The sequence below is a fragment of the Macrotis lagotis genome, chromosome 1 (genome assembly GCF_037893015.1).
Source record: "Macrotis lagotis isolate mMagLag1 chromosome 1, bilby.v1.9.chrom.fasta, whole genome shotgun sequence".
Classification (NCBI taxonomy): Eukaryota; Metazoa; Chordata; class Mammalia; order Peramelemorphia; family Peramelidae; genus Macrotis; species Macrotis lagotis.
Window position 1 is genome coordinate 864,928,023 of NC_133658.1, and position 23,126 is coordinate 864,951,148.

At 46.1% G+C, this 23,126-nt stretch overlaps 1 protein-coding gene across 1 annotated transcript in view; it reads left to right on the top strand.

Annotated features, from left to right (window-relative positions):
- The window catches only part of CRYBG2 (crystallin beta-gamma domain containing 2), a 31,578-nt gene extending 8,574 nt beyond the window's left edge, over positions 1-23,004 (top strand). Inside the window, exons 2-20 of the mRNA XM_074218018.1 lie at positions 639-3,582; positions 4,936-4,983; positions 5,340-5,455; positions 5,771-5,900; positions 8,818-8,957; positions 9,219-9,345; positions 9,821-9,856; positions 11,044-11,180; positions 11,468-11,594; positions 11,785-11,924; positions 12,847-12,973; positions 13,669-13,701; positions 16,699-16,811; positions 17,216-17,345; positions 19,107-19,246; positions 19,832-19,955; positions 20,304-20,462; positions 22,579-22,738; positions 22,834-23,004. Of these exons, the coding sequence (XP_074074119.1) occupies positions 639-3,582; positions 4,936-4,983; positions 5,340-5,455; positions 5,771-5,900; positions 8,818-8,957; positions 9,219-9,345; positions 9,821-9,856; positions 11,044-11,180; positions 11,468-11,594; positions 11,785-11,924; positions 12,847-12,973; positions 13,669-13,701; positions 16,699-16,811; positions 17,216-17,345; positions 19,107-19,246; positions 19,832-19,955; positions 20,304-20,462; positions 22,579-22,738; positions 22,834-22,922 (5,020 nt within the window). The 3' untranslated portion in view covers positions 22,923-23,004. The remainder of the gene's footprint in view (positions 1-638; positions 3,583-4,935; positions 4,984-5,339; positions 5,456-5,770; positions 5,901-8,817; positions 8,958-9,218; positions 9,346-9,820; positions 9,857-11,043; positions 11,181-11,467; positions 11,595-11,784; positions 11,925-12,846; positions 12,974-13,668; positions 13,702-16,698; positions 16,812-17,215; positions 17,346-19,106; positions 19,247-19,831; positions 19,956-20,303; positions 20,463-22,578; positions 22,739-22,833) is intronic.
- The last annotated feature ends 122 nt before the right edge of the window (positions 23,005-23,126 follow it).

Below are 23,126 nucleotides of genomic sequence, written 5' to 3' on the forward strand. Positions count from 1 at the left end.
CAGAATGTCAGCATTGGGAGGCTCCTTAGAACAGACAACGTTAGAGCTGCGAGAAACCTTAGAACACAGAATTTCAAAACTGGGAGGTAATATTAGAAGGACATTAGAATATAGAATGTCAGAGTTGGAAAGAACCTTAAAATACAGGATATCAGAACCAGGAGGGTCCTTAAAACAGGGAATGTCAGAATTGGAAGGTTTTTTGGAAACTTCCTAATCTCATCCCAACATTTTGCAAAGGAGCAAACCAAGACTCAGAGAGATGGCCCTGACATCAGCCTGCCTATATATCTAGGAATAGACTATAAGGTCAGCCTTCAGATCTGGGTGAAGTACCTAGAGTTAGTGGGGTGGATGAGGTTACTTTTAGAGATGGGCTACTCTAAAGAGTATGTGTTAGCTGCTGTTCATATAGAACCCATCAGATTACTTGTTAACCTAGGCAGGGGGAAGGAAAGGTTGGAAGGGAGGAAACATAACAAAAATGAATGTTGATATAATTGGAAAAAATAAATAAGAAAAAAGGGGGGAAAGAATATATTAGTCAATTCAAATATTATTATTATTTATCACCTCATGGAGGTATTGGAAGTATCATGGAGGTATCCCCAACTGATCAATGCTTCTCTCCTTTGCAGTGTCCTGGGGGTGCTGAGCAGGGAGGAGACAGAGAGCCCTCAGGGCAAAGTGCCAGGCCCTGGCATGGAGGAGGCAGGCACACACCCAGCCCAGCCAGAGTCTGGTGTGGTGAGTGCCACTCTGACCTGGCGACATCGGCCCCCTGCCCAGGAGGAGGTTCGGCACCGCTTCCACAAGGTCTCCCTGGTCTCCCAAGGTGGGGGTGCTGCTCCCCAGGAGGAATCATATGCATATACCTACCATCGAGAGGAAGTCAATGGCATCACCACATGTGAAGAGGAGACTGTGAATTCTCAGGGACCCAAGGCCGGTGTCAGGGAAAGGCATGACCTACCTAAAGACTCCCCTCCAGGTGACACAAAGAAATTCCTCAGTCATGAGCCCATCTTCTCTAAGATGTACACACCACTCCCAAAGGAGAAGAAGCAACAGGGGAAGCTGAAGGAGGCTGCTGTCCAGCTCCACAGCAGTAACCCTATAACTCACGCAGAGACATCAAAGCTCAGTGTTACCACTGTCACCCGGGCAGAGGGGCCAGTGACAGGGCCTCGAGAGGCAAGCCCTCACCCTGGCCTAGGTTCTTCCAGTGGAACCTTTCGGGCCTCCGAGGAGAGGCGGGTGACTCGGACTGTGCGTACCACAACAATAATGGGAGGGCGAGTGGAGAAGCGGACAAGTAGTAGCAGCTCATTAATGATTGGGCCCACTGGGGCCGAAGGACTACCTCGAGGCCGGCACGTAGCCCGAACAGTCCGAGCTGTTGTGGTAGGCCCCCGTCATGAAGGTTCCCCATCACCCAGTCGGAGCCAGGCCCTAGAAATTCTCACTACTCTAGTACCCTCTGAACCTCATCCCCCAAAAGTTGAGGCCTTGAGACGGAGTCGGCTACCCCAGGCGATCAGCAGGTTCCAAGGGCCTCCCTCAAGCCAAGTGGGAGTGCCCGAGACTCAGGGACAGCCACCAAAGTTTGGGGAGGCAAACCAAGAAGAAGGTAGTGGCCCCAGGGCTAATGACATCAATGCTGAGGCCTGTTCACCCAAAGAGAGGGAAGTACCAATTATTCAACTATCTGATTCTAGACATGGCCCAAGTCCTCTTCAGCTTCCTCTTCAGGTTCCCCCCACCAGGACTTCAGTTCCATCTTCCTCTGGTCCCCAACACCTAAGCACCCTTGTTGTCCCAGAGCTGCCTACCGTGAATCATGATCCCACCATCAAAATCTCCCTGAAGTCTAAAATAGCCCCTACATCATCACAGGTAAAAAGTGAAGATGTCCTGAGCCCTAGTGCTCCCCAGGATTCATCCTTTAAGAGGACCGAGGTCATTATGAGTTCTGGAGTGTCTCTTGAACCATCTCCCAAAAAGGACAAAATTGTCTCATTACCTAGATCTTCCCTTACCCCATCACCCCAAAGGAATGAGATTGACCTGGATTCTGAAGAACATTTTGTGCCATCTTCCACAAAGACTAAAGTTGTTCCAGATAATGAAATCCCTTTTGTCCCATCCCCAATAAGGACTGAGGTTGTCCCAGGTCCGAGAACCCCTCTCATCCTATCCCCAGTGAAGACTAAGGTTGTTCCAGATTCCAGAGCCCCTCTTGTCCCATCCCCAACAAGGACTGAGCTTGTCCCAAGCCCTAGAACCCCTCTCATCCTATCCCCAGTGAAGACTAAGGTTGTCCCAGGTCCTGGAACTTCTCTCATCCCAACCCCAACAAAGAATGAAAATATTCCAGATTCTGGAACCCCTCTTGTCCTATCCCCAACAAAGAACATGGTTGTTCCAAACTCTAAAACCCCTCTTGCCCCATCCCCAACAAGGACTGAGGTTGTCTCAAGCCGTGAAACCCCTCCATCCCCAACCCCAACAAAGAAAGAGGTTGTTCCAGACTCTGGAACCTCTCTCATCACATCCCCAACAAAAGAGGAGATTGTTCCAGACTCTGGAATCCCTCTCATTACATCCCTGACAAAGAATGAGGTTGTTCCAGGCTCTGGAACTTCTCTTGTCCCATCCCCAACAAGGACTGAGGTTGTCCCAGATTCTGGAACCCCTCATGTCCCATCTCCAACAAAGACTGAGGTTGTCCCAGATTCTGGAACCCCTCATGTCCCATCTCCAACAAAGCCTGAGGTTGTGCCAGATTCTGGAGCCCCTCATGTCCCATCTCCAACAAAGACTGAAGCCATCTTAGGGACCAAAGACTCTCCTTCCCTATCTCCCTTGGAGGTGGGGCCCTCACAGAGCCCTGCTAATGGTGAAGTCAACCAGGAGTCTGTTGGAGAAGATGAAGAAGTAGCTCTGACCACTGACCTGGAACTTTTCCTGGACACTCTTCGGAACATGGAGCCCCCTGAGATCCTGCACACCCATAGACTGCCCCGGGCCCCTCGTTCCTCCTATCTGGCCATGTATGCCACACTACCTGCCATTGAGGAAGACCAGGCCTCAACCTGGACTCCAGGACCCAGGCCTGAGCCAGAGCCAGAGCCAGGGCCACAGCCACAGCCAGAGTCTGATGAGGAACCGGAGAACCCCTATCTCAGTGATGATGAGAAGCTTCAGCGGCGCCAGGAGAAGGCCAATCCTGGGCAGGGATTCTTCTGGGACATTCGACCCTCCCGGCAGCCCTCGGAAACCCGCTCCCCACTGGACATGATGAAGTTACATGTGGCTGATGTTCAGGGGCCACAGACAGCAGAGCTGGGTCCCCGGAGGGGGGCTGCTGGGGCTCCTCCTTCCCGCCTGGAGGGCAGCCTCCTCTTTGGGGGAGGGGAGATGGCACCTTCTGCCACTCTAGGGGCTAAATTATCTTCCCTGAGACCCCATGCCTCACCTGCCCTGGAGAAGGGCCCTGGACGTATCCCTCTTCTGTCTAGCCAAGGAAAGCCACAGATTGAGGCTGAAGCCGGGGGGACCAAGCAACTTCCTGAAGTCAGGGTAAGAGAATTTAATAACAATAATAACAACAGCAACCTCTAACTGTTATAATATAGCACTTGAAGGTTTTCAAAACCTGATATTATTATTATATTATAATGCTACTATATTACACGCACATATCTAATTTGATCCAACAATCCTGGGGGGGGAAGTGCTGTTTATTATGCCCATTTTACAGCTGAGAAAACAAAGACAGATAGAAGGTTTTTTGTTTTGTTTTTTTAGGTTTTTGCAAGGCAAATGGTGTTAAGTGGCTTGCCCAAGGCCACACAGCTAGGTCATTATCAAGTGTCTGAGACTGGATTTGAACCCAGGTACTCCTGACTCCAAGGCCGATGCTTTATCCACAGCACCACCCCTAGATAGAAGTTAAATGACTTTCCCAGGGTCATACAGCCAGACAGTGTTTGAAGCTGGATTTGAACTCAGGTTTTTCTGACTCCAGGTTTAGCACTTTATCCACTGCATTGCCTAACTACCTAATTTTTTTTTTGAGGAACTGTACTGGATATTGGGCTGACCATAGAACAAAGGAGGCTGGGAAAGAGGAGAGGGAAACTCTCAGCATGCTAAGGGGGCCAGGAGCAGGAGGGAGAAGGGGGAAGGGGAAAGTTCAATGGGAAAAGCAATGGTTTAAGAGTGAAAAGACTTAGGTTTAAATCCTGACTCTGGACAACCTCTTGTTCCATCTACCTTGGGCAAGTCTTTGCCCCTGGGCCTTTGTTTTCTTACTCTGATAACTGAGGGGATTTGTTAAAATCCAGTATTCATCACTTTTTTGTGTGTGTAGTGTCTCCCTTTGAAAGGTTGTGGACTTCTCAGAATAATGTTTTTAACTGCACAAAATAATAAAGTCCTTGGTACTACAAGGACCAAAATGTTGAAATACAGTAATCAGAATAATAAAGTCACAGACCCCAGGTTAAAACCCCCCTGACCAAGTGATTTTTGAGATCACTTCCAATTCAAATTCCTATGGTCCTGTTAGAGTAGGTTTGAATTCAGACCCCACCACAGTCTCAGTGACTCTGCACAAGCTACTTCTCTCTGGCTCTTAATTTCCTCATCTGTAAGATGGGCATCCTAATTAATGCTTCTAGCACTTCTCAAAAAGGACTTGTTAGCTTTTTAGTTCCATAGAAATAGGAGCTGCTGGTCTTGTACTACTAATATGGAGCCCCTGCTGAGTGCTGGAGGGTTTTGTGGACTTGGGATTTTAGGCTAGGGTCTCTTAGGCCTAGGACGGAGGGCATCATCAGCTCAGAGAAATGGGGTTAGGGATTGGGGGGCCCTGTCTGAGGATCAGCTTTCTGAACATCCCTTTCTTGTCTGCTTTCCTTACCTGGTTAGATTTGGGAAGAGAAGGAACAAGGAAAACTGAACACCAGACCAGGGAAGGTATGAAGGAGGAAACTGGGAAAATGGAGAGACCTATGGGCAGGGATGTGGTTGGTGAAGGGTGTCTTTCTACCCCTCGGGCTGCCTCATCCACAGTGGACAATTTATTGACTGGTCAATGAAGCACGAGGGGGAGGGGATCGGGTCTGGGCAGAGGGGTCATTGGGTCAAGCTTGGGGGAATAACATAATTGAAGGCAGAGGAGAATCAATGGTCAGTGGACCAGGGAGAAGGGCAGAAGGGTCGGTGGCCTGGAATGGGCCAGGACAAAGGGAGGGCAGGGGTGCATGCCCCAGAGGGAGTGACCCAGTGGGAGGGATTGACCCATCTGTTGGCGTTCCCTCTCTCATCCGTAGATCATCCTCTTCTCGGAGCCTGGCTGCCAAGGCGAAGCCCGGGAGGTCTGGGGTGATGTCACAGATGCCACAGGCTGGCTTCCCCCTCCAACTTCCCTCCGGGTGCTACGAGGAGGGTGAGTGTAGGGGCCATGGCTGAAAAGGGTGAGTCCAAGGAGACTTGAGGGCAGACCTTGTGCCTCTGGCTGATTCACCAGGCAGGACTTTGCAGAGGTGGAAGCTGGCATGGCCATGTTCATTGAGGGTAGGAGTAGGATCCAGGCCTGTTTCTGCCTCTACACCCAATATTGACAGAATTAAAGGTGGGAGCCCCATTGGCATTCTCAGTACTGGACTGATCATCACCAAGATGGACTGGTCTCTGGGTCAGGCTTTGGTGGTAGGCCCTCAGACCCCATGGAACTCTTCCCAGGTTTCCTATGTTCCCACAGGTGGTTGCTCTATGAGAAGCCTGGATTCCAGGGTCAGAAGCTGGTCCTCCCTGAGGGAGACATGGAGCTCAGGGAGTTGGGTACGGCATGGAGTCCTTTGATCATTGGCTCCCTCAGGAGGATTGTCAGAGTGAGTAAAGCAGCTTCATGGGGATGGGGGGGGAGTTGGTCAGGAACTGTTCTTGAAGTTTCTTCACCCTTCATCTCCCTATCTAAAGAGTATGGTGGATGAAGAGCATTAAGTCTCAGGATGATTCCTAAATAGCAAGTCATACAGGATGCCCCCCAGACTGAATGGGGAGACATACTTCCCGTTCTTAGGTACCCCAGTCTGATTCTGCCCCTTACTCTTCTAAAGAATGGAATGGAGGTAGATATTATTATTGTTTCCTTTTTACAGTTGAAGAAACTGAGGCAGGCAGAGGTGAAGTGATCTGTCCAGGGTCACACAGCTAGGGTCTGAGATAAGATTTGAACTCAGTACTTCGACTGCAGGCTTAGCCCTCTATCCATTGTGCTATCTAGTGCTACTTTGCCTGGCTAAAGTTGGGGAGGGGTGGAATATGAGCAGGGGTTCAGGGAGGAGGTAGAATATTCCTTTCTTGTCTGCTCTCCTTACCTGGTTAAAGTTGAGAAGAGAAGGAACAAGATTTCAATCTGCACAAAATCAGAAGTAATAGGGAACCACTATGGACCCTCCCCCCCCAGACTGAAGGGGCTAATTTAAGAAGTTGGACAGTGAGGACTTGAGGTGGGGAGGAAGCCAAGGGGGCTGGAGCAGACCCTCACTGTTCTGGGCTGGGCTGGGTCTGAGACAGAAACAGGGGAAGTTTTCAGAGGTAATCTGGGACAGGAAGAAGGAGCAGGAAGAGATCATGACTGTTTTAGTGGCCTCCACAATGCAGCTCCCCTGCATCCTCTGGACTCCAGATCTGTGATGAAATCCAAAGGGAGGGAGCCAGGAGGGTCATTTACTCATTCATTGATTATTTGTAATCGACTTTTATTTTAGAGAGGCAATGGATATTGTGGAAAGTGGGCAGGATTTTGGAATTAGAAGTACCAAGCAGGAATCCTATCTCCTGAACTAGCTGTATGGCCTTGACAGATCATTTTCCTCATCTGTAAAGTGAGGATAATACCTCCTAAAGTTCTTGGGCACACACCTTAATTTTTATTGTTGCTCTGTATCCAACTCAGTAGTAATCATGGAGGGAGACACCGAGGGCTATAGCCCTTCAAAAGGCTTACAATCTTACAATCTTACAGGCAGGAAGGGAAGATGGAGAAGACAAGCGTTACCCTTCAAGGGGGGGAATGGTGTTTCAGGCATAAGGACCATGATGAGCAAAGTCTCTGGGGAGGAAAATGAGGGATGTGCTTGGGAGATGGGAAGTAGTCCAGTTGTGTGAATGAGTTTGGAAAGATAGAGTCAAATTGTAGAGCACTATCAAGTGACCTGTGAACCATTTCTCAAATTCCATGACCTGTCTTCTGGTGCTTGTTTCTCCTAGTAGATGTACGCTTCTTGAGGGCAGGGACTGTTTCATTTTTGTCTTTATATATTCCTTTGGCACATAGTAGTATTAAATGTTTTTTTTTGGCAAGGCAGTGGGGCTAAATGATTTGCCCAAGGTCACACAATGGGGTAATTATTAAATATCTGAGGTTGCATTTGAACTCAGGTCCTCCCGACTCCAAGGCCGGTGCTCTATCCTTTGCGTCACCTAGCCTCCCCAAAACATTTCATTTTAATTTTATTTTTTCTCATTTACATATATATAAATTTTTTAAACATTTGTTTTGCAAAATTCTGAGTTCCAAATTCTCTTCCTCCCTCCATGCCTCTCTTCTTTCCTCCTTAAGAAAGTTAGTAATTTATAGAGTCTACACTAGGGACTTAAATGTTGATGTAATTCTAGGAGTGAGATGAAGAGTATTGATTTTTCCTGTCATAAGATGATAAAAAGGTTCTGCTACTTATTAGCTATGTGACCTTGGGCAAGTCATGTGCCCATTTCTCAGTCATTTTCTACCTGTAAAATGGAGCAGGGTGGTGTGGTAGAATTTGGAAATAGGTGATCTGATTTTGAATTATAATTCATCCTGCCATTTCTGCCTCTATAAATCTCAGTTACATCTTCTATAACATGGTCACAACATCTTCATTCTCTATTCTGGAGAAAATATGAGAATCAAAAAAGATAATAAATAAGTCAAATAATTAAGTGCCCACAACATATCAGACCCTGTGTTAAGGACTAGGGTTACAAAAAAGAAGCAAAAGACTATCCCTGTCTTCAAGGAGCTTCCACTCTAATGGAAAAAGACTACTTGTAAACAAACAAATATATATATATATATATCATATAATATAAATAAGTATATATATATACATATCTACAACATGTACATATATACATATATACATATCTAACAAAGGGAAGGCACTAGAGTTAAGCGAGCTTGGGGAAGGCTTCTTGTGGAAGATGGGATTTTATTGGAACTTGAAAGAGGCCAGGGAGGTCTGTAGTCAGAGCAGAGAAGGGAGAACATTCTAAGCATGGTGAGCAGTCAGAGAGAATACTTAATAATAATCGACTGTACCTGTAAAACCTTTATCAGATTATTTGCTTGCATGGGAATGGGGGAGGAAAAAGAAGGGAGGTAGAAAAATATGAAACTCAAAAGTTTACAAAAAGATGAATGTTGAAAATTATCTTTACATGTAATTGAAAAAATAATATAAAATAGCATTCAAAAAGAATACATAATAATAGTTAGGAAGCCCTAACTTAACTGGAGTGGTATGAGTAGGGACCTGCCCAAAGGCAATGGGTGGGATGAAGTACCAATCAGGGACCCCTTTAATAGTCTTGAGGAGCTCCTGGATCTGACTGACTCTCATCTGACTCTGAAAGCCTGGACCTTTCAGAGGTCATCGTATCCATCCCCTTGGGACAAGATGATCCCAGGATCAGGGAGGTTTGATGATTCATAGAGTCTGAACATCTTGTCTACCTCTCATGTCCCTCCCTCTACTCTAGGACTATGTCATCCCTGAGATCAGCCTATTCTCAAAGGAAGGCAACGAGGGCGTCCAGGTGAAGTTGACAGAAGCCTTGGAGGATGCCCAGGGACAGGGACAGCCCTTACTTGCATCATCTATTACTGTCACTGCTGGATTGTAAGCCAGGGATGACTCAGGACTCTGTTCCCTTCCCACTCTTAAATTCCATCTATCTATCTAAGCCCCTGCCCCGGAGAAGAACTTGTGGGACATACCAATCTTTACTTCTCTCACAGGCCCAGTGTCACCCAACAGGACTCTTGGATCTCCCTCTACCCAGACCTAGAATCCCCATCTTGCTTCAGTCCATGCCTGTTCTCTTGCCCCATGTTTCTGTATTTTCTGGGACCAAATCAAGGACATCTTGCTCCTCCCCAGGTGGTTGCTGTACTCCAAACCCAACTTTACTGGAGTTCCCTGTATCCTGGAGCCTGGAGTCTACCCTACCCCAGAATCCTGGGGTTCTTCTGACCCTCAAATCAACTCCCTGAAGCCTTTGACACTGGTGAGGACCTAAGAGAGCAGTGACCCCACAGCCTTAACTATTTTTTTCTTTTTTTTTCATATTTATTCTCATTTTGTACAAATAATTTTTTATACATTAATAAAATATTCTTGTTTAAGAGTAAACAAAATACCCCCCCCACAGCCTTAACTGTTACTCTCAGTTATTGTCCCCTTCTCTTGGGGAACCCTGGGTCTGGAGAGAGATCATCAGATCAAAAGATATGGAGAGGGGAGAAAGAAGAAGGGAAGGGGAGGACTGCCCAAATGACAGTAGAGGAACTGGAGGTAGTTATCTTTGACTGTGGAAAAAGCCTCCTAATTTACATCCATTTTGTATGATGGAAAGGCTGAAGTGAAAAAGTTAAAAGGTCAAAAGAAACTTCCTCTCCAGGAATCAGTTCATGCACTTTCCTTGGCCTTGTCTCTTCTCCTGTCTTTAGTCTAGGCTTTATTTTACTTTGTTACTTCTACAGGGTTGTCCTTCTGTGGAGAAGCCAGGAGAACCCAAGGTAAGAGATGAAACCTACTTCCCCACCCTGTCCACAGAGACCTATTCTGTAACAATAATAATGATGATGGTTGTCCTTCATTCTTGAAGACTATGATATCAGGGATATCAGTGATGCCATGACAAACATGTGAGTTGGAGTTGAGTGAAGGGATGCTGTACTAAGTCACTGGCCTCACTCTCGCTTCCAAATCCATCTAGATCCAGGGGCCAGATATGAATCAGGATGACTGGAGATGGCTCTGAATGCAGGGTATTCAGGGTTAAATGACTTGCCCAAGGTCTCTCAGCTTGTAAATGTCTGAGGTTGGATTTTAACTCCCATTCTCCTGTCTTTAAGGTCTAGCTGCCCTCAGCTAGGTGGCACAGTGGATAGAGGACTTGAATTCAGGAGGATGGGTGTTTGAATCTGACCCCAGATACTTGCCTCTTAGCTGTATGACCTTGGACAAGTCACTTATCTTTGATCACCTCATATCCAGACCATCTCCAGTTGTCCTGATTCATATCTGACCTCTGGACCCAGATGGCTCTGAAGGAGAAAGTGAGACCAGTGACTTAGCACAGACCCTCTCATTCAAATTCAATTCATGTATTTGTCATAGCATCATCTCCCTGATGCCATCATCTTCTTCAAAAAAAAAAAAAACAAACCCAGACAAACATTCTATAACAGGGCTGGGTTTCAGAAGGGAAGGAGGGAACTGTGAGAAAGGTATAACCAGGGTGGCTTTGGAGATAAGAGCTTCCCTGAAAGATGGAAGGGGAGGGAAGGAGAGTCTAGGGATAAGGGGAGTCATAGCATTGTGGATAAGAATTTCCCCTGAGCCCCCTGAGATCCCCTGTGAAGCCATCTCAGGTACCAGCAAAGACAGTTTCCAATGGATAGGAGCTTAGTGATGGAATAGATTTTCAGTGAAAAGGAAGGGAAATCATTAAGGGATTAGAAGTACACTAAAGATGGGGTTTCATGAAGAGCTACCCCATTATAGGGAAGGCAATAGGGAACCTAGTGATAGGAACAGGAGCCTCAGCAAGGAGAACCCCTTTAAGAGCTTAGGACTCAGTAATGGTAATGATCATTCTGTATTGGTATGTCATGGGAATCCAAGTTCTGGGTCTTGAGGAGGACCAAGGTCCCAATGTCCTGACTTCCCCATAAACCTGAATTCTCTCCCCGCTTCCCAGGCCCTAGTGTATGAGGCCAAGGACTTCCAAGGTCACTGTTGGGAAGTGAGCCGAGACATCTATGACTTGAGGAAGCCAGAGGATGGGCAGAGCCCCAGCTTGGCCACTGTGGGCTCCCTGCGTATCCTTGGGGGCTGGTAAGAGGCTGGGTTCATGGGCTGGGAACTCTACTCAATGCCACAGAATGTTGACCTCTGACACCCCCGCCAAGTTTTCTTCACCCCCTCTCTATTTTCACACTGGCCACTTTCTATATCCTCCTCATCCCCAGCCTCCTCCCCCAGCCCCAAATGGTTCCCCACTGTCCTCTGAGTTCCAGAGCTTGGATGGCCCTCTGCTCTGCAGCTTTAGTGGTAGAGGCTGTAGGGATCTGAAGGGATCTGTCTGTCTGTCTGTCTGTCTGTCTGTCTGTCTCCTGACATAGCTGGGTAGGTTATGAGAAAGAAGGTTTCCGAGGACACCAGTACCTCCTGGAGGAAGGCGAATATCCAGACTGGTCCCACTGGGGTGGCTATGATGACTTGCTGACCTCCTTGAGGGTCATCCGCACGGTAAGGGAACATCTCCAGAGGTGATTCTGTCCATCTCCCTGCCTTCCCCCTTCCCTTAGAGAGGGTATTCTTGCTGGCATGTCCAGCTTCCTTCCCTATAACTAACAGCTTTCTAACTCAGCCAGCCTCTCCTCATCAGAGCTGTGATGGCAATGGGAACTGAAGGGGCTGACTGTCTGTTTGTACACAGGACTTTTCGGACCCAGCTGTGATGCTGTTTGAGGCTGCAGATTTTGAAGGACCAAGTGTGGGATTGAGTGAGGCCCTCTCTGATGTGCAGCTGGCTGGCCACAGCCTTACCACTCAAGCCATCCATGTGTTGAGTGGCGTGTGAGTGACCAGTGGGAGAGGGCAGGGGAGGGCCAAGGGAAATGCGAGCAGAGGGGACTAGAGGGGGAGTGACCCCTGTGGCAGCTTCAGGTTGAGGGTGGGTGATGGAAAGGGACTCCTGGGGGGGGTGGATGTGAGAGACGACTCAGTCTCTTTTTGCCTACAGGTAGGTGGCCTATGAACTTGGGGGAAGCAAACAGAGAAATAGAAAAACACAAGGGGACAGAAAAAGGGAGTCCTAAGTGAGAGAGAGAGAGAGAGAGAGAGAGAGAGAGAGAGAGAGTGTGTGTGTGTGTGTGTGTGTGTGTGTGTGTGACAGAAAGAGACAGAGACAGAGACAGACAGAGACAGAGACAGAAAGAGAAAGAATGAGAAAAAGGTAGAGGATCCTAGAATGCATGTGTGACACAGGGAGAGAGAGAGAGAGAGAGAGAGAGAGAGAGAGAGAGCAGGTAAGACAGAGACAGACAGAGAGAAGGGGAGGGGGCCCTCAGATTGTGTGGTGGGGAACATGTTGTGGTGCCCAGGGAACCAGGAGTCTGGGATCAAAACCCTGGCTTTGGCACATCCTCCACTGTTTTACCTTGAATAAGATAAAACCCTTATTTACCCTCCCTGAACTTATTTCCCTATCTGAAAAAGGGGACTGATAGAACTGGTATTACCTACCCCTACATTGCTATCTTACATTGTTTGGAAAGGGGGTTACTTATTCCTTTCCCCCATCCCCTTGAACAGGGGACTCAGTTTCTCAGTAGTTCCTCTTGTTCAAGTTTCTTGCCCTTCTCTTCCCCTTCTCTTCCCCACACACTGTGTTGTGTATCTGACCCTCAACTGGGTACCATCCCCGGCTTTGCCTCAACAATCTTAGAGCCTAAAACCCTCAGGCTCTCCCCAATCCCCGGCCTCTTTTTGTCTACAGGTGGGTGGCCTATGAACTTGTGGGCTTCTCTGGGGAGCAGTATGTACTTGAGAAGGGTGTGTACCGAAATTGTGATGACTGGGGGGCTGGCAATAGCACCATCACCTCCCTCCAGCCCATTTTGCAGGTCAGTGAGGGGCAGTACTCTGTGGTGGTGGTGGTGGGGCAGGGCTGTGGGTAGGGACTTTGAGATGAAGCCTTTCCTGGAAGGTCAGGCAGGGCTGAGAGTAAGGTAGTCTCCAGGTAGAAGGGATGGAGTTGGAGGTCATGCCTCTGAGGAACCTGGGGCTGGGGAGGAGGCTCAGTTTGGGAGTTGGGCATCACCTAGTGAGCTGGGTAGGAGGAAAGTGCTGATATGTGTATGACATATGGGGAAGTAAGGTGGGGAATTCCCTCTTGGTTATAGGGGCAGGGCCAAGGGTGGGGATAGGTGTCTCTGGTGGATGGGGCAATGACATATAAAGAGCCAGAGGCTAGGGAAGGGATCTCTTCCTGAAAACCTTGACCCTTCCAGGAATACTCTGAGGAAAGGGAAGAGCCTCTCTTTGTTGGACATTCCAGTAGGGGCAGAGCCTTTAGTTTGGAGAGGGCCATGATATGAACATAGATGGTATGGACCAGAGTTTCTCTTGAAGGGATGAGATTGGAACAGAACCAAAAGCAGAAAAGAGTCTCTGATGGGGAATGGGGATCAGAAAAGATCATAGAAGGGATACTTACTATGTGGGAAGAGGAGACAGCTTTTGGTCATGCTGGAGTCCTGGCTCAACTTGGAGGCCCCATATCCTTCTGATCTTCATACCTGCCTTTCATCTCTTCCAGGTTGGGGAGCACGACTTACATTTTGTCTCTAAGGTAAGGAAGGGGGTCCTTGCTGAAAAGAGGGGAGGGGGCATAGAAGCTTTTCAGCTTCCCTTCTCCTGAAATTCTGTCACCAGAGGCTCCTTCCCCTACAGTCACTGAGTCTTTGGATTGAACAGGTCCTAACTATATCTGGGCAGGAAACCTTTCTAGGAAATCCCCAACAAATAGTTCACACCTCTCATCCCCTCAAACTGTGTACCCATATCTCTCTTCCTTTACTTCTTTATTATTTTATTTTTTTCAATTACTTGTAAAGGTAATTTTCAACATTTATTCATTTCAGGTTTATGAGTTCCACATTTTTCTACCACCTTTCCTTCTTTCCCCATTCCCTATGATAGTGAACAATCTTGTAAAAGTTGTACATATACAATTGTGTTTAACATATTTCCATATTAGTCATGTTGTGAAAGGAATTAGAACTAAAGAGGAAAAAAATGAGAAAGAAAAACATAAAAGAAGTTTTAATAAGTGAAGATAGTATACTTTGCTCTGCTTTCAAACTCCATAATTTTTCCCTCCGGATGAAGATAACATGGTCCATAGCGGGTCTCTCAGGCTTGTCCTTGATCATTGAACTACTGGGAGGACCTTCATCCATCATAGTTGATCATCTCACAATGTTAGTGTGTACAGTGTTCTCTTGATTCAGTTCTCTTCACTCAGCATCAGTTCATGCAAGTCTTTCTATGCTTTTCTAAAGTCCAGTCACTCGTGATTTCTTTTTCTTTTTCTTTTTTTGCAAGGCAATGGGGGTTAAGTGACTTGCCCAAGGCCACACAGCTAAGTAATTATTACGTGTCTGAGCTGGATTTGAACTCAGGTCCTCCTGATTCCAGGGTCAGTGCTCTAGCCACTGCACCACCTAGTTGCCCCCACTCATGATTTCTTACAAAACAATAGTACTGCATCATATTTATATTTGAAACTTGTTCGGTTGTTCCTTAATTGCTGTGTATCCCCTTAATTTAATTTCCTATTCTTTGCCACCACAAAAAGAGCTGCTATAAAACTCTTCACTTTCAAGGCAAACTCTTAGAAAAAGCTGTCTATAGTGGGTGCTCTCCCTTTCTCTCCACTCATTAGAAAACTTTTCAACTTTTCAGCTCATTAAAAACTGGGCTTCTGACACCCTCTTTCAATTGAAAGTTACTTCATAGTTACTCTGCCTGTCTTCCAACTGCCCTTTAACTATAGTCCTAGCTCCTAACTGCCCTATATCTCTTGACCTAGTATCTTTCTTGGGCTCCAGTCCTACATCACTGTAGGACATCTCTGTCTCTGTCTCTGTCTCTTTCTTGGCAAGTGACTTGTCCAGGGTCACACAGCTAGTAAGTGTCTGAGGCCAGATTTAAACCCCTGGGTCCAGGGTCAATGTTCTATCTAATGTACCCCAGATCTTATTATTTTAAATTCCATGACATCTCTCACACTCCTTCCTGTCTCTCTATTCACAAGACCACTACCCTTATTCAAGGCCTCCTTCACCTTTTATCTGATTATTGCAAAAACCTCTTAATTAGTCTTTCTACCTCTAGCCTTTTTCCTATTCATCCTCTACATAGCTGCCAAAGTGATTTTCCCAAATTACAGGTTTGACCATATCAATTCCTTTCTCAATAAACTTCAGTGCCTTTTGGGGGGGGGCGGTGTATTGCAAGGCAATGGGGTTAAGTGGCTTGCCCAAGGCCACACAGCCGGATAATTATTAAGTGTCTGAGGTCGGATTTGAGCTCAGGTACTCCTGACTCCAGGGCCCAGTGCTCTAGCCACTGCACCACTTAGCTGTCCCAATGCCACCTAGCTGTCCCTTCGGTGCCTTTCTAATACTAAGACTGAATACAAACTACTTTCTTTGGTACTCAAGGCCCTTTCTTCTATTCTATGTTATTCCATGGCCTAGGCAAGTGATGACCTTCTCCCTGTCACACATGACCATTCATCTCCCACTTCTGTGCCTTTGCCCAGGCTGTGGCTTAAGCTTTGAATGCCTTCCCTCCTCACCTTCATCTCTTAGAATCCCTCATCTCCTTCAAGGTCCAGGTCAAACACCACTCCCTATCTGAGGTTTTTCCTTATCCTTTCAGCTACTAGTACTCTTTAACAAATGAAGAATAAATGAGCATTTCCATATACATAGTAAAACAGGGAAAAGAGGATCTTTGCAGGCCCTATTATGTATTGCTTGCTTTTCTTGGGAAGAGTGGTTTTATTTTTGTCTCCAAATCTGTAGGACCTGGCAAATAGTGGGTTTAACAAGGGTTTGCTGATTAATGAATTGCTGATTAACTCTCTGCTTGGGAGCCTGTTTCCTCTCCCAAAACAGTCCAATCCAGTTCTGGCTGTTCAAAAGTTTTTCCTTACTTTGAGCCCAAACCTGCCTCTTTATCATCAAGGGACGCTGACCTCTTTGCTGTTCTTCCCCCAGATAATCCATTTCTAGACTCTTAGGATTTTCCTTGACTGTCCTATGCCTGAAACTCTTATATCTTCTCATCTCTATCTCCTGGCTTCCCTGGCTTTTTCTATAAGAAATCTTTCTGGATAGATCTTCCTGAGACCATCCTCAAATGATTTTGTCTATTTGTTGTTTGTCCATAGTTATTTGCATGTTCTCTCTCCTGGAGGGCAAGGACTTGCTTACCTTTCTTTGTTTCTCCAGCACGGTGGCTAGCACACTAAGGGTAGCTAATCAATTCTGGCTGACAATCGCATCTTTTCCCCATTGCTTTTAGGTCTGACCTTTATCTAGGCACCGCCCTCCCCCCATCTTTCCCTTTTCTTTTTTGGTGGCCTTCTTCCCTATCTCCTGGTCTGAGAGTGGAGTGGGTTCAAATCTCAACTCTGTCATTAACTACTTGCATGACCTCAAATAAAACATATCTCTTCTCTGGCCTTCAAGCTCCCCATTTGCCAATGAGTGCTATGGTCTAACAGTTCTTCCATGGGCCCTCCCCAGCTCTAATTGGTTATTTTCTCTGTTCCCAGATTCAACTCTTCTCAGGACCTGATTTCCTTGGGGACCACATTTCTTTTGAGGATGACCAGGCTTCTTTGCCCCCCTCCTTCCAGCCCCAGTCCTGTCGGGTCTATGGTGGCAGGTAATAGAAGAAAATTCTGGAGAAGGAGAGCCATACTTTCAGTCCAGGGTGACTAAGAGGAGGCGTGAGGAAGCCTCCCTAGAATTTACCTCAAGATAAAGGTAACAGAGGTGGAGTAGGAGAAGACTTCCCAGGGAAAGTGATTCTCATGCTCCTCTTTCCCTGGTTTACCTAGAGCATACTACTGTTACATTAATTAGTTCATTCTTCCTTGAGAATGACTTGACTGAACTAAGGGGCTATAGAGAGAAGATGGATGGACCCCTGTCTTAGGATTGAAGATAGAGGCTTTTCCTTCTCTGAGCCTTAGGTAGGGCTGTCCTGCCTCAGGAGAAGGACTTCTTGGATGGATGCTCTAATCTAGTTTAAGGTGATCACACTGAGACTCCTTTTCATTCCAACAGCTGGATCCTCTTTGAGAAGCAGGAATTTGAGGGGGAACAACATGTGCTCTCAGAAGGAGAGTTCCCAACACTTACAGCCATGGGTTGCCTAACTTCCACTGTCCTTAGCTCACTGCGAAAGGTCCCCCTGGTGAGTACTCCTTTCCCTCCCAAGGTCCCCAGTTCCCTCAGTAGAAGAAGGAGAATGATGTCATAGAACATATTGAGCTGGGAGTCAGAAGATTGATTCAGTCACCTTGGGTCATTTCCTTTCTCTTTGAGTCTCAATTTACAGACCTATAACAAAGATGGCAGATTTGGATTAATTGATATGTAAATTCCCTCTTGCCTTCAACTTTGTTTGTTACAAGGCTTCATCCAGCTCCAACATTCTATGTTCTAAGGATCCCTCTCAGTTTGGACATTCTGTGTTCTAAGTTCCCTCCTAGATCTGAAATTCTCTGTTCTAAGGACCTTCCAAGCTATTGAAGATTCCATGTTCTAAATCTCTTTCAGCTCTGACAAAATGTTCTGAGGGCCCTCTCAAATCTGAAATTCTATATTTTATGACTTTATTTTGGAAGAAGACTCATTCTTTTCTCTTGATCCAAGGATAGGGATGAGAGGACAGAACAAAGAGAGAGTTGGGACTTTCTTTAGGGTAGACTTATAATGTGAGTAAAAGGCACTGCCTGGGTCAGGGATTAGTAGACCTTCATTCTAGTCTTGGTTTTGACCAATAACCTGTTGTGTGACTATGAACAAGTCATCCAACCTCTTTGGACCCAGATTCATCCTCTGAAAAGGAATAATCAACTATCTCTGCCTTCTATAAACACAATCAAATATAAAGGCATTCCATAAATGATAATAACTCACATTCTAATTAGTTTTACAAAGAATATCCTTCATTACTACCCTATGAAGTAGGTGGTATGATGATGATTGAAGATGATGATGATGATAGTGATAGCTAGCTAGCATTTATATAACGCTTTAAGGTTTGGAAAATCGTATAAAGAACATCCCTCATTACCACCTTATGAAGGAGGTGGTATGATGATGATAGAGGAGGATAATGATGAAGATGGTGGTAGTTAGCTAACATTTATGTAATGCTTTAAGGTTTGGAAAAGCATGCAAGGTGGCTCAAGGAGAGACTTCTAGACCTGGAGTCCAGAAAATCTGAGTTCAAATCCAGCCCAGATAATTTCTTGCCTGGGACCCAGAGAGAGACCCTTAGCCTCTATTTACCCTCAATTTCCTCATCTATAAAATGGGGATAATAATATCACCTTCCTTCTAGGGTAGTTGTGAGGATTAAATGAGATATTAGTTGTGAGCACTTAGGACTATTTTTAGCATATTCCAAGCTCTTAAGAAATGTTTGTTCCTTTCCTCCTTTATTCTCACAACTCTGGGAGGTAGGTGCTATTTCTATTATTATTACCATTTTAATCTTAATAGTATTTTTAGTATTTTTTAATTTCAATTTTCAAATTTCAATTTCAATTTTCAATAGTATTTTTTCAAATTATGTGTAAAGATGATTTTCAAAGTTAATTTTTAAAAAATTTCCTTCTTCTTCTTCTTATTACCATTTTACAGATGAGGAAATTTTTACCCAGAATCACATAACTAGTGTCTAGGATCAAATTGAATTTTGGTCTTCCTGACTACAAATCCATTAGACCTGTGGTACAGATATTACTACAAAAATAACCTTTTTTCAGTTGATAAAACAGAGGTTCAGAGGAGTTATTACCTTATCCAAAGGTCATACCACTAATAAGTGTCAGACACAACCCACATCCCTTGATCCCAAAGCCAGCATTGTTCCCACTGGCTTAGGGATCTGGTTCTGGTTCCATATCTAGGGCCAAGTCTTAGCCTGTGTTTCCCCTTCCACCAGCATTTTTCTGAGCCATCTGTATTCCTCTATGGGTTGGAGTGCTTTGAAGGAAAGGAGATTGAGCTCAATGGGGAAGTGCGGAGCCTTCAAGCAGAGGGCTTCAACAGCCATGTCCTCTCCATTCGGATCAAAGGGGGCGTGTGAGTCCAGGGAGCACTTGGGTGGTTGGGGCTGGGGAGGGCAAAGGGAAGGAAGGAGGGTAAAACCTTTAAGAGAAGCACAGGACAGGAGGGAAGGAATTAATGTGTTGTAGGATGTTAGAGACCTTGAGGTGAGGGGGAGGGAAAGCTAGAACCCCCAAGGTCTGGGGAATTCCCAAACCTAGGACAGTCCCACCCAAAATATTCTTCTTCTCCATCCCCAAGGCTAAGAGAGCCCCCAAACCACTTTTGAAATTCACAGTAACTAGATCTTGACCTCCCGTAAAGTTTGGATTCTGAAGCCATTAAGCAGGGAGAGGTCCTAGGTCAAACAACCCCCATTTTATCCAGATTGGGTCCCTAATCGATCAATATACATTTAATAAGAACCTACTTTGTGCAGATGGTAAATACGGGAAATACAAAAAGAGATAACTCAGTCTGATTCCCCCAATCTCAACACCAGTGGGAGCCATATCTGACACATGTCTGACCTCCACCCTGCCTTTTTTCCCTATGTCCATTTTCTTCTTCCTTTTGGGTGCTTCTGCCTTGGTCTCCCCATCTTGGATTTCGGGTTCCCAGTTGGGTGCTATGTGAGCATAGTGATTTCCGAGGTCGCCATTGGCTGGTGGGAAGCACAGAGATCACCAACTGGCTGACCTACAGTGGGACCCAGAGGATAGGCTCTCTCTATCCTATCAAGCAGGTATGCCCAAGGATAGATGTGATGGAACCTAGTTGTCTGTGTGGATTTTTGGCATGTCTGCCTGTGACTCTGGGGGCAGGGGGGTCTTCATTTGCTGCTCTCTGGGACTTATTTGTATAACCATGCCAGCATGGATCTCTACTCCTGCCCATGAATGAGTCTGGGTACTCTGTGTTTTATGGTGCATGATGCCTCCCCTGCTCACAAAGGTGAGGGTGCAGTGGGTTTGGAGCTGGCTGAATAAGTGAGACCGGGGTTGGGGCTAACTCAGGAATGTGAACGAGGAGGCTAGAAGACCAAAGGAAGTCCTGGGACTCTCCTCCTCACCTGGCTCCCCACTTTCCTTAGCGTCGAGTTTACTTCTGCCTGCGGAACAAAGGTCTGGGAAGGTGGTTGGCAGTGCCTGAGGACGTGGAGGACATGAAAGCTGGGAGAGTTGTGGTCTCAGAGACCCGGGCTGGGGCCAGCTGTATCTGGTACTATGAAGATGGGCTACTGAAGAACCAGGTATGTGAGGCACGGGACAGGGAGGGTGGGCATTTCTGAGGCCCCTGTCAAGGAGGGCTGTCTCACAGGCCTTTCCCCCAGAAAGAATCCAACGAAGAAGAGAAATCAGACAAAAACCCAGGACATGCTAGCAGGGAGATTTCTACATAATTTCTTTTGCCTTAGCTTGCAAAAGCTGGGTAATGGAAAGGACTGCATTGATGGGTGAACATAAGCCAATTACTCCCCTCTCTGGGCCTCAGGAGCCTCCTGTAAAATGAGATTGGCAAACTAGATCATCTCTAAAGGACGCCTCTAGCTCCGATATTCTGTGTTCTAAGGGCCCCCCCAGTTCTGACATTCTGTGTTCTAAGGGCCCTCTCCAGTTCTGACATTCTGTGTTCTAAGAATCTCCCAGCTCTGATACCCTGTGTTCTAAGGGCCCCCCAACTCTGATATCCTGTGTTCTAAGGACACCCCCAACTTTGACATTCTATGTTCTAGGGACTCCCCCAGCTCTGACATTCTCTATTCTAAGGACCCCCCCCCCAGCTCTGACATGCTGTATTCTAAGACCCCTCCTAATACTGACATTCTGTATTCATCCATTCATTTAAGCATCTATTTTGCAGAATACTGCACAGCATAGGGATTGAGGTAAAGATGAGTATCAGATAAGACATGGTTCCTGCCTGTAGAGAGTTTACAACTGTTAGGGAATCAAGCCACCTAGGAGCAGCCATTAAGTTATTACTATGTGCTGGTGGCTCTCTTAGGTAGTAAAGGTGGGGATTGGCAGGGGAAACGATGACAAGTACAAAAGAGAAGCCTCTCCTGCCCTCTGAGAACTGCCATTCTATCAGGAGAGAGGACATTCTACACAGCAAGCAAGCAATGAATTTATAAAGCATGTATGAAGTGATTACTATGGGCCAGGGACCCAGAAGCAAAAAAGGCAATAACTGTACAACCCTCTAGGAGTTTACATCATTATGGGGAAGACAAGATGTAAATAAGTGGGTACACTCAAGCCAAATGTGGAAGAAATGAAAGCTACCTTAAGGGGCGAGTTGGAGGAGTTGGGATATTTTGGGGGGCAGGTGAGGAGGAAGGGAACCAAGAGGTCTCAGGTAGGAGGTACTCCTTGCAACTCATTTAAAATAACAACACACATAGCCATATAAAATAGGAACACATGGAGACATAAAATAATGTAAATATAAAATGACAACACAATATATAAATAGAAATGGCAACACAATATACATATAAATAGCAGCACTGTACATATAAAATAGTAACCCATATGTATATGTATATATATATATATATATAAAATAATACAGAGGTATAAATATAAACTAGCAACACAGTGTGCATATAAATAACAAAATGTACCTATAAAATATTCCTTGCATATAACATAACAATACAATGTACACATCAAATAACATCACATATGTATTTATGAAATAAAATCAGGATTTTTTTAAGGCAGAAGGGGGAGGACAGCCTCAGGAAAGGGGTGCCCTTTGCCCAGATGCCAAGAGATCACAGCAGAGTTTAGAGCTGGAAGGGACCTGGGTCCTTCATTTGATAGTGGAGGATGCTGAGGTTCAGATCACCAAGGCAGGGCAGGGATTTGAGCTGCTGTGACTCCAATGAGACCTACCAGAGGGAACCTCTAAGGTCCTGTGAGAGTTTCCTTCCAATTCTATTGTGCAAGGTTGCTTTTTTCCCCCTGAAGTTCCTTCAGGTGCTAACCTTCTGGGCCTGGGTGTTTCTATTATCATTGATAGTCTAAGATGATACTTCTTTTTTTGGGGGGGGGTTTGCAAGGCAATGGGTCAAGTGACTTTCCCAAGGCCACACAGCTAGGTAATTATTAGGTGTCTGAGGTCAGATGTGAGCTCAGGTACTCCTGACTCCAGGGCGGGTGCTCTATCCACTGCACCACCTAGCTGCTCCCAAGATGATACTTCTTAAGGAATGTGGTCAGCCAAAAGTGGGGATCTGAGCAGGGTTGGAAAAGAGGTGGACCATCTGGTGTTCAGACAGTTCAGACAGTGCCCCAGAGATTTTCTTAGGACTTGGGGATTTAGTTAAAGGATGGTTAATCTCTTCTTGGGGGTCCCAGGTGGCCCCAACGATGAGCCTACAGGTGATTGGGCAGCCCAGCCCTGGATCCAAGGTGGTGCTTTGGACTGAGAGCCGGCAGCCCAGACAGACATGGAGCATTGACACATCTGGACACATCTGCAGTGAGATGTTTGAAGACAAGATCCTAGATGTGAAAGGTGAGGTGGGGGGAGGCAGGGAGGGACATGTTCTGGAGGTCAAGGATTGGGAAGGCACTTCAACCTTCACTAATGACCTCCTTGTACTCCTCCAGGTGGGCGAGGCTATGACAGGGACCATGCTGTGCTGTGGGACAGGACTGAGGACAGACCTTCTCAGATCTGGGATGTCCAGGTGCTTTGAGATCCTTCACTTCGGAGAATTTGGGGTGTGGTGTTGGAACTGGGCCCTATGTTTGTATAGATATTGTCTTTGTAACATAAGATGTTTTATAATGTCAACCCGGCTCTCCTTGTGTTGTTGAATCTTTGTGTCTGGGATTGAGGATTCTTCTCAGATCAAATTCCTCATTTTGTGGAATTCTACATTTTCTCCCTACCCTCTGCC